At 47.3% G+C, this 17646-nt stretch overlaps 5 protein-coding genes across 5 annotated transcripts; 2 read left to right on the top strand and 3 right to left on the bottom strand. All coding sequences in view use genetic code 12, as the record gives it.

Annotated features, from left to right (window-relative positions):
* Positions 1 to 267: 267 nt before the first annotated feature.
* CXQ87_005134 (uncharacterized protein) lies at positions 268 to 1446 on the bottom strand (the record flags this gene model as incomplete). Its single annotated transcript, XM_025483563.1, has 1 exon — positions 268 to 1446. The coding sequence occupies one exon, from the start codon at positions 1444 to 1446 to the stop codon at positions 268 to 270; it is 1179 nt and encodes a 392-aa protein (XP_025335798.1).
* A 636-nt stretch (positions 1447 to 2082) lies between these two features.
* On the bottom strand, positions 2083 to 4413 carry LEU1 (3-isopropylmalate dehydratase; the record flags this gene model as incomplete). Its single annotated transcript, XM_025483562.1, has 1 exon — positions 2083 to 4413. One exon carries the CDS (start codon positions 4411 to 4413, stop codon positions 2083 to 2085), a length of 2331 nt encoding a protein of 776 aa, XP_025335797.1.
* A 1366-nt stretch (positions 4414 to 5779) lies between these two features.
* Positions 5780 to 11924, top strand: CXQ87_005132 (uncharacterized protein; the record flags this gene model as incomplete). Its single annotated transcript, XM_025483561.1, has 2 exons — positions 5780 to 8391; positions 9338 to 11924. The coding sequence occupies 2 exons, from the start codon at positions 5780 to 5782 to the stop codon at positions 11922 to 11924; spliced, it is 5199 nt and encodes a 1732-aa protein (XP_025335796.1).
* A 77-nt stretch (positions 11925 to 12001) lies between these two features.
* On the bottom strand, positions 12002 to 14328 carry CXQ87_005131 (mRNA splicing protein; the record flags this gene model as incomplete). The annotated part of the gene is made up of 2 exons (XM_025483560.1): positions 12002 to 13808; positions 13832 to 14328. The coding sequence occupies 2 exons, from the start codon at positions 14326 to 14328 to the stop codon at positions 12002 to 12004; spliced, it is 2304 nt and encodes a 767-aa protein (XP_025335795.1).
* Positions 14329 to 15427: 1099 nt separating this feature from the next.
* Positions 15428 to 17299, top strand: CXQ87_005130 (uncharacterized protein; the record flags this gene model as incomplete). Its single annotated transcript, XM_025483559.1, has 1 exon — positions 15428 to 17299. One exon carries the CDS (start codon positions 15428 to 15430, stop codon positions 17297 to 17299), a length of 1872 nt encoding a protein of 623 aa, XP_025335794.1.
* Between the last annotated feature and the right edge of the window lie 347 nt (positions 17300 to 17646).

The following is a 17646-nucleotide window of genomic DNA, read 5'->3' as shown; positions in this document are numbered from 1 at the left end:
GCGGAAAATTGGACAAGGTTGGCAAAAAATAGAAGCTGGTTCAATTGTCAAATTGAGCCTTTGATGTCCTCCGTTGCTTCTTTGACATCCTCAGTTCGATTATGGAGTGTTGATACTCCACATTATTTTCTAGGAACACCTCGTAGACGAACAAAATACGGAAACTGCTAGCAGTTCTTGTAAAATATTACACCGCCAGCACAGCCTACGCCTCCTTCTTACTCTCATTTATTCGTGATTATTCGTATAGTTTCGTGAATGGTGGGGTCACGCCAACGCCATGGCCTCATCAACCTCCAACCCCGTGTGGGCCATCTCCGCCCGCTCCAGTGCTAGATTACCCATGATAGTGGCCAATTGCTTGTGGGATGCCCAATTGGGAAATTCTCTCTTGATCAAGCTCTCAACAGCGTGAATGAGGGAGTACCCATGTGCCCTGATGGCAACGCTGTCAGAGTCGCTGGCAGAAGCCACTCCTGCCAACTTGTAGCGTATTGAAATTTTCTTAAGCTCTCCAAGGAGCCTAGAGCGGCCTGTCTCGAGCTGCTTGGTGATGGTCGCCTGAGCAGGCTCGCTGACACATAACTGAATGAAGGTTCTCTGCAACGGGCTCAAGTCCTCGTGCACTTTAAGCGCTGTTTCAAGAATTGCCCTGTTATTGTGTGAGGATGACTCCCACATGGTGAGGGTCGACCGTAGGTTGTTGAGGGACTTGACGAAGTACGTCTCGTTTCTTTCTGGATGAAGCTGGTACTCAAAGTAGAACTTCCAGACGATACGCTCGTAGAACGCCAGCAAGAGACGGCTCTGTATTAGCGGCAAAAACAGGCTCTCAAACTGCTCCCTCAAGATCTTCACGATCATCAACGGCTTGTTCAAGTCGTGGTACTTCTTCATGAGGAGCACGTCAAACTCCACAAAGTTCTGCTGTGTCCAGCCGTTGCGGCAAAACAACGCTTTGTCCAAGTTGTCTATATTGAACGGTAGCCTGTGAAGCTGCTTCAAGTGTCTGTTGAGGAGGAATCTAGTAAGAAGAGCTAAGGAAAGCTTATTCTGTTGAAGAGACAAGCAGACCAATTCAACAAGCTCGTCTTCGCTTTGAAGCGCCGTAACGTGCTTGAGCAAGTTCTTCTCCAGCGCCTTCGATTTGGAGGGCATTTTGGCCGCCGCCGCCTGCAAGTCCATAAGCAAAAAGTTGACTTGCTGAGAGTGGTCGATGGAGCTGGGTATTGCCGGTTCGGGAAGAAGTTCACGGCGGATTTCAGCGTAGTTTTCGGTGACATCGCCTTTTTGGAGGTGACGGAAGATCAGCGGGCGATAAGCGGAGGCGGACTTGACGTTTTTCTTTGGCAGTAGAAGACCCAAGGCATTGGCCAAAAGTGCTGGGTCTTCTTTCTGGACGAGTCTGGACGAGAAAAGCGTCCGCACGATGTTTCGATTTAGCATGTGGGAAGTGGGTTTTTTAAAGAATGGTGAGAATTTTTGTGCTATTTGTGTCTATGTGGAGGTGGTGGGGAATATGCTGATTAGTGTGGTAGTTGATGATTGTAGATAATGCGCAGAGCCAATGGAGGTGCACCCGCATAAGCAGGCCATGAGGTCAGCCAGCGCAGTAAATGGACTTTTTGTAAAAAAAAAAAAAGAGAAGTAAGGCGTTTATTTATTTTGGAGTTTTCGAAAGTGGACCTTATAAATCATTTCTTAGTGGGTATAACTTTGTATGTCTCTTCCCGATGTCAATACCTGAAGGATTGAGCACCTACTATGGCAGTCATGAGTTGCAGTTGGGAAACAATTACCTTGGGTGAACATTAAATCCATTATCTATGAAGCAATCTTGAATAGGAAAAAGCTCATTCAGATAAAAATCACCAATTTTGAGGGAACCACATCAGGTGATAGATTCGTCATTTCCATGAACACAGAACTTCCTTACGGAATTAGAACCAACTCGACCTCTTGTCTGACTGTATTAATTTAACAATTTGCTCTTCATCCACCCCTCTCAATAATCCTATCCCTCGGCTTATTGTCTACAACTCCTTCTTCCAATAAATATGTGATATTCTGTAAATGCAATAACTACCACTCCTGGGTCTTGAGTCCGTACTTGGACTTCTTGGCGCCACGGACGGGGGTGATGCGCTTGGAGCCGCCCTCCAAGAATGAAAACTTGTCTCTTCTCTTCTCCTCGTACTTGCGGATGTACTCTTCCTTCTGCATGGTCAAGCCAATGTCGTCGAGACCGTTCACAAGACAGTGCTTTCTGAACTCCTCAATGTCGAAATGCTCCACCAAAACCTCGTCGGTCTCGGCGTTACGGATCTGCTGCTGGGGCAAGTCCACCGTGAGGTTCTTGCCGGCAACTGCAAGTGGATACAATTTCTCCGTGATCACCTCCTGAGGCAATCTGATGGGCAACAAGCCGTTCTTGCACGAGTTGTTGTAGAAAATGTCACCGAACGAAGGAGCAATCATACACTTGATGCCAAAGTCCTTGAGAGCCCAAGGAGCATGCTCACGGGAGGAACCACAGCCAAAGTTGTCACCAGTGACCAACAAGATCTCGGCTTTACGGTAAGGCTCCACGTTGAGGGCAAAGTCGGTTTCCACGTCCTTGCCCTGGGCGTCCTTGTTGAATCTCAACTCGTAGAAAAGACCTTTACTGAGGCCGGTTCTCTTGATGGTTTTGAGAAACTGCTTGGGGATGATGGCGTCCGTGTCGACGTTGGCCTTGTCCAAAGGCGCTGTGATACCGGAGAGAACGGTGAATTTGTCCATTCCTGCTGGAACTGGCTTCTTGGGGTCCACCGTGAGGGAGGCTTCTTGTTCCTGAGGAACATCGTTGATTCTGTCCTCCTCAAGAGACTCGGAAGATTCGAGAGGCTGCTTTTCGTGATCGTATACAGCGTCTTGCAAATCCTGGTCTTCAGGACCGGAGGAGTCGATTTGCATAGCTGGCTCGTCAGAAGTGTCGTATTCCCACTCACGGATATCCGTAAAGTGGCCCTTAATAGCAGCAGCGGCAGCCATGGCTGGAGACATCAAGTGGGTTCTAGACTTGGCACCTTGACGGCCCTCGAAGTTTCTGTTGGAAGTAGAAGCACATCTCTCTTCGGGATCAAGAATGTCTGGGTTCATGCCCAAACACATTGAACAACCAGCCTCTCTCCACGAGAAACCAGCAGCCTCGAAAATCTTATCAAGACCTTCCTTCTCGGCCTGGCTCTTCACAAGACCAGAGCCAGGCACCACAAGCACCAACTTGACGTTGTCAGCCTTCTTGTGGCCCTTGGCTACTCTAGCAGCGTTTCTCAAGTCCTCAATACGGGAGTTTGTGCACGAACCAATAAAGGCCTTGTCGATCTTGATCTCTTCAAGCGGCGTGTTGGGCGTGAGACCCTGGTAGGCAAGAGCACGCTCCATACCAGTCTTCTTGATAGGGTCCTCCACGTTGGCTGGGTCTGGAACCTTGGCAGTAATGGGCAAGGCGTCCTGAGGAGAGTTACCCCAGGTGATGGTGGGCACAATGTCGGCGGCGTTGATGTTGATGTCGTAGTCGAAATGGGCGCCTTCGTCGGAATGCAAGGTGCTCCAGTACTTGACAGCCTTGTCCCACTCGGCGCCCTTAGGAGCCAAAGGACGGCCCTTCAAGTAGTTGAAGGTGATTTCGTCAGGCTTGATCATACCGGCACGGGCTCCGGCCTCAATGGACATGTTACAGATGGACATACGGGCCTCCATGGAAAGAGCCTCAATGGCAGTGCCAGCAAACTCAATAACACAACCGGTACCACCAGCAGTACCAATGACACCAATGACATGCAAAACAAGATCCTTGGAGGTGATGCCCGGCAGCAAGTCGCCGTTGACGCTGATTCTCATGTTTTTCGACTTGGCCTGGATAATCGTCTGGGTCGCCAAAACGTGCTCCACCTCAGAGGTACCAATACCGAAAGCCAAGGCACCAAAGGCGCCGTGTGTGGAAGTGTGGGAGTCTCCGCAGACCATCGTCGTGCCGGGGAGCGTGAAGCCCTGCTCTGGGCCAATCACATGGACGATACCTTGACGGTCGTCGGTCATGCCAAAGTAGGTGACACCAAAGTCCTTGACGTTCTGTTCTAGGGTCATCACCTGGAGCTTGGAGTCCTCCTGTTCGACAAAAGTCTCGACATTCTTGAAGTTGGTACGGGGCACCGTGGGGATGTTGTGGTCCACGGTTGCCAAAGTGCAATCTGTTCTTCTGACTTTTCTGCTGGCGTTCTTGAGGCCTTCAAAAGCCTGGGGCGATGTCACCTCGTGGACGAGATGACGGTCGATGTAGAGAAGGTACGAGCCGCTTTCGTCCTTGTGGACAATGTGGTCCTCGAAAACCTTGTCGTAGAGGGTTTTGGGATTGGCAGAAATGGGCATTTTGCTTGTGGAGTAGTAGCGGAACCGGGGCATATATACTGATGACTTTTTCGCGGAGCGGGCCTGAACCGGGCCGGTACCGGCGGCGGCTCCAGCCAATCCCCGCGCGAGAATAAGTCATCCCGGTGACACCCCGGTGAGTCAGACAGAAGGGGAATGAAAGGAAGCAAAGTCAGAGATATTTTTGTTAATTGAAGTAGTTTAGATAAGGGAAAACAAAGCTTAAATTGTGGAGATTATCAAAAATCATCAACTTTGTAAATTCGGAGAACTTTGCATTTTGGCAGGTTTGTGCGGCATGACTCAATGGCTGCGAATGGCTGCGAAGTAGACCGTGCAGTGGATATTATTGTGGAGAGGCGAAGATCTAGATCTGACGGATTTTGGAGAATTTGAAAATGGCTTCTAAGAAACGATCTCGGCGGTATCGGTGATTCGGCGGTTTCGGAAAAGGCATTGTTTTTGGTTTTCTAGGGTTCATGGAAGTTGCAAATAGCAGTGAAGGTATGACTCAGCAGGCTTCAGTAGGTGAGTAGGAGTCGAAATTTGAGTTGAAAATGAGTTGAAAATTTCGTTTGGTCAAGATTATGAATTGTGACTTTTTTATATTAACTGCTGTTAAACGGTTATTCGAATGTATTTAGTTTCTTCTTAGAGTACACATTTTCCCTGCCATAACTTCACTACTTTCAAGGCGACAAAAGCAAGGCAAAGATCACCGGCTGCAAGCTCTTTGCATTCGCCAACTCCATGCAAACTAGATCCTGGATTAAGGTCTATAAAAAGGTACTGGACTGCGTTGAATATACAACCGAGGTAGCAGAGCACATATGTTCTGATCAACGTTTGAGCAAATCCAACAATTTTCTACGCATCATTCTACGTTACTTAATCCAAATGTGTTCTCCCGTTTTCCTAGAAAGACCTCCACATGCCAATCGAACATCATTTCCTTTATCTATCGGAGTACCGATACACCTCATCCTCGATGAAAAGATTTTGCAACCGTCTCATCCGAGGCATTCCCTAAACCAGCAAGCCACTAAACCAAACACTTTCAGTTCCAAAAAAACCGATTGAAGCCCTATCCAAAACACGACCTTTCTTCACCTCTACCCAGCGATCTGCGGTTTTGCAACCGTTTGACGCACGTTCCATAACCACCCCTCCATACGCCAAAAACGACTTTTCCACAGATTTGAAAAATTCTAAATCTCATGCATCTCTGCAATCACCTCTCCAGCCTCTCTAAGCGGTATGCCCTTAGAAAAACACCCTTCTGCCTGCCCGACATACTGAAGACCGTGAATGGACCGGGAGGTACAGGTGCATCATATATCAACCAGTCCAACACCACTAACACAGCATGATTCCAGCGGGCCAGAAACGAACTAAAATCCGGGCGCCTCGTAAAATCTCTGTTTTGGGAGGCGCCAACTCGCCCGATTCGCAGGTGGACTATGACTCCTCCTGGGGGCTTTTGGCCAACGCTATAGCTCAGATCCAACATAAGAACGTGCTGAACTTGCTGTACGAACAGCTCTACAGAAAAGCGTACACGCTTGTTTTGAAAAAATTCGGCGAAAGATTGTACAACGATGTTGCCGGCGCCATCGGCGTGCATTTGAGGGAAAGACAGCGTGAATTGGTCCAGATCAGCGAGTCGAGAACGTTCAAGATGACATGGAAAGAGGACTTTTTGAAAGCCGCCGTGACCGAATGGGCCGAGCATTTGCAGCTGATGAAGTTCATCAGTGACGTGTTGATGTACTTGAACCGAGTGTACGTGAAGGAAAGCAGGAAGCTCTTGGTTTACGATATGGGTGTGGTGCTTTTTGACATGAACGTGATTCGCCTTGATAATTTCTTTGTGGGCAACACGCTACTGGAAATTGTCATTGACGAGATCACCAAGGCCAGAAGGGGCCAGGTCATTGTCACCAGACTGTACCTTCAGCAGGTGCTAGCGATGTTTGAGATGCTCTTCCATGATGAGCCGAATGTGGCGAATTCCATTCCAGATGCGCCTGTTGGAGATTCGTTTTTCTCTGACTATTTCGAAAAATCCTTCTTGGAGCTGCTGCAGCAGTTCTACCTGACTTTGGCAGATGAGATCATGCTGCTGATGCTGGGATCAAGGTACTTGGCAGATACGCTCAAGTTCATCAACGACGAGGAGAAACGCATTTCCTTCCTTTTGCCCCAAAAGACCTCCGTGAAGGTCGTCCACATGATGAACAACATTCTCATCAAAGAGCGTCTCGACAAAATGGTGCTCTTACCTGCGGCCCAGCAGGGTTTGATGTACTGGTTGGACCCGGTGGTTTCCAGAGTGAAAGACAGCATAAGTCCCACGGGTGCTCTGCACCAGCAAAGTCTCACTGAGCTTCGAACTTTCTATGTTCTTGTGGATCGGGTTGACCCTGACAAGCGTTTGTTGAAGGTGCGGTTGAAGGAGGCCATTGTGAAAACGGGCCTCCAGTTCGTGGACTTCATCACCAAACACCTCGAACAGCAACAGCAGCAGCAACAGAATGGCGCTGCCCCTAAGAAGGTGTCGGTCAGCACAACTTCAGCTTCATTCGCCACGCTTTGGATCGATATGATTCTCGAGTTTAATGCTCAACTTTCCCAGGCCGTGAAGACGTCTTTCAGTAATGATGCTGAGGTCGCCCACACCATCTACGAAGCGTTCAGAGACTTCATCAATGCATCCAACCAACCTACAAGGAGACTGTCCATTGGTCCATCCACCAGCGCTCCGGAGTTGCTTTCCGTTTTCATGGACTCCCAAATCAAACAGCTCGTTAAACTGTCGGGATCAAAACGAGTGGCTCTGGACAACACCAGTGTGGACGAAACACAGGACTTCTTGCACAAGGCAATCTCTTTCCTCCGATTCATCAAGGACAAGGACGCCTTCGAGGCCCACTACGCCAACCACTTTGCCAAGCGGTTTCTCAACTCCAAGGGGTCCTCTTCCATCGTTCTGGGGGTGGATTTGCGTTACAACGGTGATATAGAGGAGCTTGTGATTGCCAAACTCGGGGAGGAATTGGGAAGCGCTACGATGGAGAAGATCGTCAAGATGAAGAAGGACGTCAAGCTGCTGGGCGACTTGACGATGGAGTGGAAGAACCACGTCAGTTCCCACAAGCTTTCAGCTATCGACCTCGAGCTCAAGGTGTGTCATGTTTCAGATTGGCCCAAGAGCATGACAAAGGATTACAAGAGCTTCGCCAATACCAACGGGCAAATTGGCTTCATTTGGCCCACCCATATCCGTGAGACGATCCGCAGCTTCGAGGAATACTGGCTTACAGGTAAGAAAAACGACAACAAGTCGCTCTACTGGTGTCCCAAGTTTGGTCTGATGGATCTTCGTATCACGTACCCTCTGCGGACGTACGACATCAACCTTCTGACGTACGCGGGCGTTGTTATGCTTTTATTCGGGCCTCAAACCAGCGACCCGGACGAGGCTCCGTTTGATAATAAAAGAGAGCTCACATACGAAGAGATCCGTGAGCTTACGAACATTCCCGAGGCCGATCTCAAGCGGCAGCTCCAGTCGATTGCCGTGGCGCCTCGGCTGCGTCTTTTGGTGAAATCGCCCATGTCTAAAGAAATCCAAAGTGGTGATCGATTCCTGCTAAATAGCAAGTTTAAGCTGCCCACTACAAAAGTCAAGGTTCTTACGGTGTCGCTGGGGCTGGCGAAGCTGGAGAAAAAGTCAGAAAAGGCAGAGGAGAGCCAGGAGGTGAAGGCCAATATCGAGGAAGGGCGCAAGCATTTGGTGAATGCTGCTGTGGTGAGAATCATGAAATCTCGCCAAACCACACTGCACAATGAGCTTGTGGCTGAGTTGGTGAAGCAGTTGCACGGCCGTTTCCAGCCGCTGACAGTGCTTATCAAGCAGCGTATAGAGGACCTCATCGAGAAGGAATACCTCAAACGAGACCCCGACCAAATGGGGGTGTACCACTACATAGCCTAGTGTGCATTAGGTTGCTGGTGGGCTTTTCGAGCCAAGAGGGATCGGATCGGACCTCCTACGCAGCACCCTGTTGTTGCCTTCTCGACACGAACTTAAGGAACAAGCTGCAGCACTTTGTCGAAAATCGGCACAGTCGCGTGGTTTCCGATCGATCCGGCCTGCTTGTCCTGTTTTTCTGTCAATGCACAGAAGCCTCGCACAATAAAGTTGATGTTTTTTTAATTGCAGCGCAAGCGTCGTGGTGGGGCATTTTGTGCGTTTACAGGGGCGTTTTTCGCGCCTGCTTGGGCCACTGTTTGTCTTTTTCTGGTGGGCTTGTTCGCGCTGGGCGTGTTGGCCATGCTCGGTGTGTGCAGGACGAAAAGCTCACCTTTGCTGGCTAGCATTTGGGAGGCCTAGGGGGGTCCCACAAGGTGAACGAAAAAAACCGAAAGGGCAAAAAAGGCGATTTGGGGCTGGACTTAAATATTGTTTAGCCTACCCGTGTCCTGCATCTACCGCCCTAGGGCGGGCCCTCGACCTTCTATTTTTAGCGCTTCTGGAGCGTTCGTCTGCTTCACCTGTGTGTGCGCGGGATCGGGCTGAAACATCCATCCATTCTGCCAATTTGGTTGCCCTGCTTCCAGACCTTTTTTGTTTTTAAAACACAAACAACACAAAGAAATCCTCCCTTGATCAGGATCCTAGGATATCGCCGTTCCCACTTTCGCTTCATCTACTTCACGGCTTTATTGCGCTTCATTTCATCCCGCTGGCTCCTACAGCAAGAATCCCTCTTGTTTGTTTAATCGAAAGCCCTCGTTCCGCTTGCTACCATAACCCCCTGGCTCCTATTTTTTTTTTTTTATCTGGCACTAAATAGGCCTTTATCCTTCGCTACCCAAGGCCAGGTCTCCAAGCCATGCACCATTCGAACGTATCCTCCAGCTCGCTAAACGACCACAACTTGTACGAAATCTCCATCGGCTCGAGCGCATTGAAGAAAACCCGCTCAGGCCCCGTCAAACGTGTTGGTCTGATGTCCTCGCTCCCGTCGCTTAGCGAGCTGAAAAGGCCAGGCGAATACTATATTCAAAAGATCTCGCTGTCTTCAGTCAACTTGGCTAAAACGCCGAAAAAGCCTGCCCTGGCGGGCTCAGACAATTACCGTCCTTACCCTGGTCCATACAGTGCCTCAGACACATCCAATGCCTCTACTCACTCTGATGATGCCTCCCTGGAAGGCTCGTCCCAGTTTGACTGTCCTGACTCGAGGTTGAGCTCCATGACGTCTAACTCGCTATGCTCTAACAGAGGCTCTCACGGGTCCAAATCGAGTGACAAGCCACCTTCGGTGGATCTTCATGAAGACGCCCTGGACGAGGCCCTGGACGAGTTGGGCCAGATGAACTCCTCCATTCTGACCATCACGCTACGCTCCGAAAGCCGTGCTGCCCTGTTCAGTGGTTCTCTGAAACCACTTCCTCAGTTTCCAAGGAGAGATTCTGCCTCAGACTTGTCACTGGCTCCTCGCCCAACTGCTCCCAAGTTGCGGGCCGCCTCGACTTCTAGCATCAACCCCACAAAGACTCAGCCTTCGCCTAAACCCAACCTTCATAGAGTCGGCACGCTGACGTCGAATTACATGTTGACCCGTTCGAAGACGAGGTACTACAATCCCAAAGAAACCAAAGAGCGCAAGCAGCTCCGCAAAAAGGCCTACGATGACAACGACGATGATGATGAGATCTTGCCCAACGACTTGGATTTGGTGTTCAACGTTCCAGTCATCAAGAACCATGCCGAGATTTACATGAGCCGTCGTGGCTCGTCTTCCTCCTCGCTCTCTCGGAAGGACCTTGTGAATTCCGATGACGATCGCTTCAACTCCCTTAGCAACGTTGCATCCATGAAACCTTGTCCACTTCCGGGCAGACTCAATCACCCCAACCTTTCTGTTGAGACCTCACTCCCAACTATGGATGAACGTGATGAAAACTCACCGGCCAAAGCAAATGACTCTCAAGTCTTTGACGAATCTGACGAGTTTGACACATCCTTCTCATTCAACAACGACAGTGAGATCAGTCAGAACATCTCGGACTTCTACAACCAGCGCTCCATGTCTTACTCCAAGATTATCAAGGAATCAAGAGAACTGCAGATGATTTACAAGCTTCCCAACTACGTCAAGTCCCAGTCTTCTGTGGACGACTTGTCGTTGTTCTCACCAGAGAAACTTGACGCAGTGGACCAGTCCAGACCAATTCACTTGCCTCCAAAAAGCAGTGGCGAGAAGCTGAGACACAGTAAAGAGTTCCATAAGTTCTTGAGCAACTATGAACTCAACACCAAGTTCCAGAATCAGTCAAGAAAGCGCCTGTGTGAATCATTCATCTTGAATCAACAAAGCTGGTTCAAGTTGATGGTCACCGTCAATGAGCCCAAGGAATTTGCCAAGAAGCTCACATACGATCGTGTCAACTTGCGCAAGTTGAATTGGGAATCGTTGGTTTCAGACAAGTTCCGCTTCGACTACTTCATGAAGGTTCTTGACACCAACCTCGGTGCTGACAATGCCGCTAAAATCAAGGAGTCCTATGTGAGTCTTGAAGCACGTTACGCTCAGCTCTCCGAGAAGATAATCACCAACAAAAACTTATTGTTTGACCGCATCATCAATGACGCATTGCAAAGACCTCTTTACAACACGTTTTTGGTAGAGGCAGCTGAATCCAGGGAATCGATCTTTGATGTCAATCAGTTCAAGCACAACTTCAGACACTTGCTCTACATGAAGTCTTTGTCGGAAGGTGGGCTCAAGAAACATCACGAAATTTTCTTTATACCCGTTTTCTTGATCTTGTTCCAATCTACCGAGTCCGTCGAGGATATTTTCGTCTTGATTGAGATGTTTGATAAAAGCATTCTCACCGATGACGTGATTGCCGATGTCAACAAATACTTTGGCAGGTTTTCCGACCTAGCACTGTTATCGAAATCAAGCACGCCCTACAAGATTCTCAGCAAGTTCCAATCTTTGCAAGAATTCGAGTATTTGAACTTCACCAGCTTCTTCGACATCATGATTCAATTGAACGATAGATTGCCATTGAGTTTGAGTGCCCCATCAACACCTATTATTGCACAGGGGGCTTTTGGTCCACTCAGCTCGGCAAAGCAGTCTGCCGAATTTTCGGAGCAGGACCGCAGTAGCGGACCTAACTCTGTGGAGAGTTTCAGTGAGCTTGATATGAAGTCCAGCTTTTCGCTGTCGTCGTCAATGAGTTTGATCGGCATTTTCTTGCAATTGCTCGTCATTTACTCAAACTCCTCTAAGAGCAAGAACAAAAACATCCTGAAGATGTTCCAAGGATTCCTCCTCACGATCTTCAAGTACTACCACATCAACTGGAACAGCTATGCGGAGCTTGTTCGCTCTAACAAGTCGATCAAGCTCAATAACAGCAGCGACCAAACTTCCAATTTGGAGTCCTTTGTCGACAAGTGGAAGGACATCTTCAACAAAATGTAACGACCTTTACGAACTACTTTCATTCTACACATTTGAATCACCAGCTTCATTTGCACGTTTATAATACACAATAGATCTTACATATCCATGTCCAAGTCGATAGCGTCCGGGTTCTCGTCAGCCATTTGCTTGATCTCTCCACCTTTTGTTTCTCCTTTGACAAATCCCATTGGGTTGACCTCACTTTTGTTTTGATCGGTTTCAGCGTGTTCTCTGATAAGCTGTCTTTTGAATCTGAGCATTTCTTTGAATGTTTCTTGAATTCCATGGTCCACTTCGAACCCTTCCCATTTTGACCAAACCTCAGCAAAGAGGTGAGACTCGGGATTTCCCAATTGAGCAAAATGCTTGAAGAGGGAACGGGATCTAACAACTTCCCTCTGAGCAATCTCAAAGTCAATAAAGCGAAGTCCAATATCGATGATTTGGGGCATGGAGAAATGAGGATCCTCTGCTGCCTTTTGAAATGCAGATCTCATGAGCTCATGATCTTTGAGTTTGGCTACTCTGGTCAAAAGACTCACCAGGTAGTCGTACTTGTCGTCAACAATTTTGTTGAGCTCCAGCTTCTCATATTTTGTGACCGGCGTTTCGATGGAGGAATGGAGATACGAAATAGCTCGTTCGAGGATTTTGATGATCTTCAAGGACAGTTCTGTCTTGCTTTCGAAGGCCAAGTACTTGTCGAATAGTTTTCTCACCAAATGCCCTGGAAGGGGCGTCAGGAAGCACTGATCGAAATGTTCTCTGATTCGCTCAGTGTTCAGTGACGATTCAAGAAGCTCACTCAAGTAGACAAGCCAAAGATCGAATTGAGCGTGAGGAGCCTGGAAATCCTCAAGAGCTTGTTCGTAAAGCATCATGGCACGGTCTCTTGAAACTCTTTCCTTCAAAAAGGCAGCATAGTCGAATATGAGTCCCAAGGTGATCACCTCTAAATCCACCATTTTTTGGTAAGCCACTTGTAGCTTGTTCCAGACAAACTCGGGCTTCTCTTCGTCCAAAAGCGCTTTGAGCAAATCAATGTAGAATTTCCACAACTCGGTGCACTTGAACAAACGGGTTTTGATCGGCACTTTGGCATGCTGGACCTTTATTTCCTTGTGGTTAGAAGGAATGTGATTGTAAAGAATATCTTCGATATGCTCCAAAGCAGCGTCATCAGACATTTGTAGAAGTGCCTCAGTCCATGAAATATGAACAGACGCCAAGTCCTTCACCTCTTTGAATTGCGTGTTTGCAGCCTTTGAGTAGATCAACACGGCTGTATGAACGTCTCCCAGATCTAGATAGATCCTAGCGTATTCATCCCAAATTTCAACCAAGTTTCTCAGACCGGTGGCTTGAAGCGGATTGATATTCATGATAGCGTCAACGAGTGTTTTGATCCGTCCGGCGTTATCGTTGCCGAAAATAGATGACCGTTCTAGCCACACATCAACGCTATTTGGGTTGGCCCTGAGCCTAACGTCGTTGATGAAGAAAGGTCTCTTTTCAAGAAAGCGATCGAGAATGTCGAGCCGATTTGCAAGGTCCGAATCATCCAAACTTTCCAAAATGGAGTCTTCAAAATCGAGGTAAGCGTTGAAGGCTGAGACAGCGTCTTTCACACTGGTGGCCACGGAAAGCGCCTGGTTATAGTAATGTCTTGCGAGGGGTATTTCTCGATCCTCGTAGTACCTGGCCTTAAGGAGAAGTGTCAGGCTTTTTTGAGATGGCAGACGTAGAATATAGTCATCCACTAGGAAATCAAAGAGCTGTGGCCCCAAATCTAGTATATGGTCACTTTGAAGGGTATATTCCGCAAGAGCTTTCGAGGACTCAGGGTCCACCTTCTTGAGCCATATGTTCGACCAGATTCGTCGTATTATGTCACCATTCTGGCTTTTTAGCGCAGCATCAACAACCTTGTATGCATTGGGGTATTAGGAATCCCCAAGTCCTTGGCGTATATAGCCTGGGTGTATATTAGAGAGATCGCTGTGTCAGACTCACCAGACCAGGATGCCCCAGCGTATTCGATGTAGATTCTCCATATATCACCGTGGTACGATTCAGGAAGGTTGAACAACGCCTCTTCGAACTTTGTCTTCACAAGTTGGCACCGCTGATCTAGAAGTAGCTGTAAGTACTTGGTCCATATGCTGGGACTGGTATTGAGTACCTTGAGTGCCTTTTCATATGCTGCTTTGAGTTTTGTCTTATTGCCGAAAACCGCCTCGAAGTAAGCGTTCCAGAGAAGCGTGGATGCTGGAAGTGTAGCTGTGGCTCTATCTAGAATACCAGCTCTGTGGTGCTTGTCTGATGTACCTTCAGCATACTCCAACCAATGCAGCTCATTGTAGGGATCTTTTGCGATTTGCTGCTCGTACAGTAGATCCTCTTCCTGAAGGATCCACGGCATGGAATTCTGTATAATGGAGGAGTTTCCTGAGAAATATAAAGTGTTGATGGAGGTACTCTCTAATGCATCTACTCATCGTGATATGCACACCAACGACTTTTTCTACTTTGGCGGTACATTGCTGGTGATAGTGTTGTGCCGATGAATTGAGTAGATTTTTGATTACAATTGATTGTTTATTTCACATTTGTTCTTTGGTTTTGCAGAATCACGATGGAAGTCTACATGATCCCTGCATCACCGCACTATCATAAGCATGAACCAGCTTCGTCTACCCTGTAGTTGCAATATTAATGTTGGATTTGATTTTTATTGTAAACCTCCTTTTTTGGATCCATTTTAATTTGAATAATCTCTTAGGTAGCTCAATGACAGAAATTCGTTGCTTGGTGCTTTCTTCTTTTTAGGGAAGGAACATCAAGGATTCAAAATTGCCGTTACAGGGATCTGGAAATAAATGATTGAATTTCGGCAAGTACATGATTGAATTTCGGCAAATACATGATTGAATTTCGGCAAATACATGAAAAACGATGCCTTTGAATCGTCGCTTGCGTTTCGAGAACTCAAGAGTAAATACTACATCTATCACGCTCGATCAATTCTTGAAATTAATCGCAATTCCTATTACTCCATCGCGTCAACGAGAGTCAAGATTATATTCGACCAAATCGTTAAATGGAGGAAGGTGGTCGAGAGTCAATATTATATTCGACCAAATCGTTAAATGGAGGAAGGTGGTCGAGAGTCTGAAGAGTTTCATGAAGCTCGATTACATCAATGTTGCTCAAACCATGAAAGGACAGAGCACGCACTCTAGCCCTTAACTAGGAATCTTGATACAAATGCTCAAACTGACCATTACTTCGGTATGGATACAAGTACAGTGGAAAAGAATTTTTCCTCTCGATTTTGGAAACGGCCTAGAAAGAATTGCCTTTTGAACTGACGTCCAAATCATGACCCCGACTATTGCCTACTTTAGACCACGGCAACCTATTATTAAAAAATAAATTCAAGATCACTTCAGCGAGCCATTTATAAGCCTAGAATCCCTGAAATATCCTAAATAAACCCCGCTTGCTCAAAACCACCGAAAATGCCATCGTTGTTTTTCATCGAAAAAGGCCCAGTTCCAAAAGCTCTTTCTGATGCAGTGGCCTACGAGCTCGAAAATGATCCAGCTAACTACTTCTCACACGAGACTCACAATTGCAAAGTCTACTCGCAAGTCTGGACAGTCAGTACTCTAGAGCTCGGCAAAATGAACAGCCCAAGGTATATCTGCACTGAAGAAAAGATAGAGAATGCTAAGGGTTTGGGATATCCCGTCAATGTAAAAGACAAGACCGCAAGGGTCATCTACGTCTTCACCACCTTCAGACAGCTTGACTTCAACCCGTATCGAATGGACAGATTCTGGGACGATAACACCAAAATCGGAGTCCGGTGTCTTCAGGTTGGAACTGTCAAAGTGCCGCTTGAGCCTTGTGCCAGCGTTAGACGCCGAAATATCGACGAAAACGCAGAATGTCCAAGTTCCCGAATCAACCTTGAAGTCAGAGCTCATTATGTCCCACCCATGCTCGACGAAGTGATGGATGTCTCTTGTAATCTTGTACGGGAGCGTTCGAAATTGCAGCTGTTTCTTTACCTTGAATTCAGAAAAGTCGGTGCCTATTTGTGTCCCTGTCGAGAAAGTATAATATTTGATGGGTATAAAATTACTCTTGAGGAGCATCGACGAATAATATCCAGACTGGGCGAAAAGTGCAAAGTCGTGGAGGAAGTCCGAAGCTTGATTTTGAAAGAGTCCCCTCTCAAATTCCACCTTGACGTTGACAATTTTCGTGGGGATCCTTCCACCTTCATAGGGTACGAAGTGTTGTACAACTGCTTTCTTCCCACACTTGGTCCATCCTACTACTCTGCCGAAGGAAGCAGAACTTACGCTATCAGGCATGATTTTGAGGTACAATGTGGGAATACCGAAAAGCCCTGTTCCACGCTTTTGTCCGCCACCTTGCCTATACATGTTGGTGTAGAAGAAGAGCCGGCTTTTATGGCAAGACCCAGAGATTCAAAGGAGCAAGACTACTTCCATCTTGAGTACTTTGCCGCCGCTCCTCTGCTTGTCGAAGACGTACTCGAGAGAATCAACACGAAATGCTCAGAACTCACCGTTGAATACATTGGTCACCATGTGAGTGTTGTGAACCGAGGCGATAAGGCGGTTGCGGTGTTTACTATTGCTCTCTCGTACCCATTGCCCGAAATAAAACAGTCTTTAGCAGGTACAGAAAGCGGCGACGATTTGGCGTTGGTTGCAACTCAAGATGGTTGGGTATTGAAGGAAACAGTGGAACCTCAGCCCATTCAAATCGAATTTGCATTTTCAAAGCATTTGAAAGTGCTGGACGGCGCCCATTTACACACAATCAAAGCCCGTGACGACCCGTTGTGTAACCGTTACAGGGTCAATCCGTACTACGGTGGTAGCGCATTTGTCAAACCGGGTATGAGCTTGGACAATTATTTGAGTTTCGAGATTTACGATACTACGAAAAAGGAAGTGTTTTATCATTGTACTGCTTCACATTTATGCATTCTCGAAAAAACAGTTTTCATCACACCACGGGGCTGTGTGAAAAAGATCAATGCACATAGGTTGTGGCCGCTCAAGAGCTGGAGACCCGTTCTCACTATGGTCGATGGAAGAAAGGTTGGATTCTATGCGAACATTTTTGAAGGCTTCGAAGTTCCTGACCTTTTACCGTCAGTTCGCTCCTCCACGTTCCATAGAAGCTATGAAGTTTACGTATCTTTCGGAGTTTTTGAAATGTACTGGTTGTCGGCAGCCGAAAACATCTTGCAAAAATGGGTGGATATGTATGTTTGTGAGAAGAACGGGGTTCACTTTGCAGAGAGACTGCCTGGTGAAGAAAGACTGACCAATGAAAAGAATTTATAGAGAAAAACTCGTTTGAGGAGATAGATAAACGAGAATCGAAACTTTTTTTTTTTTTTTTTTCAATCTACAACTGTAAGCTTTTCCTTCAGTAGCACGGCTGCAACTTGCATATAAACCCGTACACCTGATCTTCCTTCCTCTGCAAGCCTTGAAGAATCTTTCAGCTCACGAAATGACATTGTATTTCTGCTAGTATTCCAAGGTCCACACTCCAGAAAAATCAGCTTCTATTGTTCCACCATGTGGCTGCACTCTCACGGATCTGGGTTAAATGGATCTTGTGTGGCTTGTATGCAGTACACATAGATCCTTAACCTCCTATCGTCCAGTATACCGACGGCTAAACG

The sequence above is a fragment of the Candidozyma duobushaemuli genome, assembly GCF_002926085.2.
Source record: "Candidozyma duobushaemuli strain B09383 chromosome Unknown G_B09383, whole genome shotgun sequence".
NCBI lineage: Eukaryota > Fungi > Ascomycota > Pichiomycetes > Serinales > Metschnikowiaceae > Candidozyma > Candidozyma duobushaemuli.
Note: the sequence above shows the minus strand (reverse complement) of the source record. Positions and strands in the feature narration are given on the sequence as shown.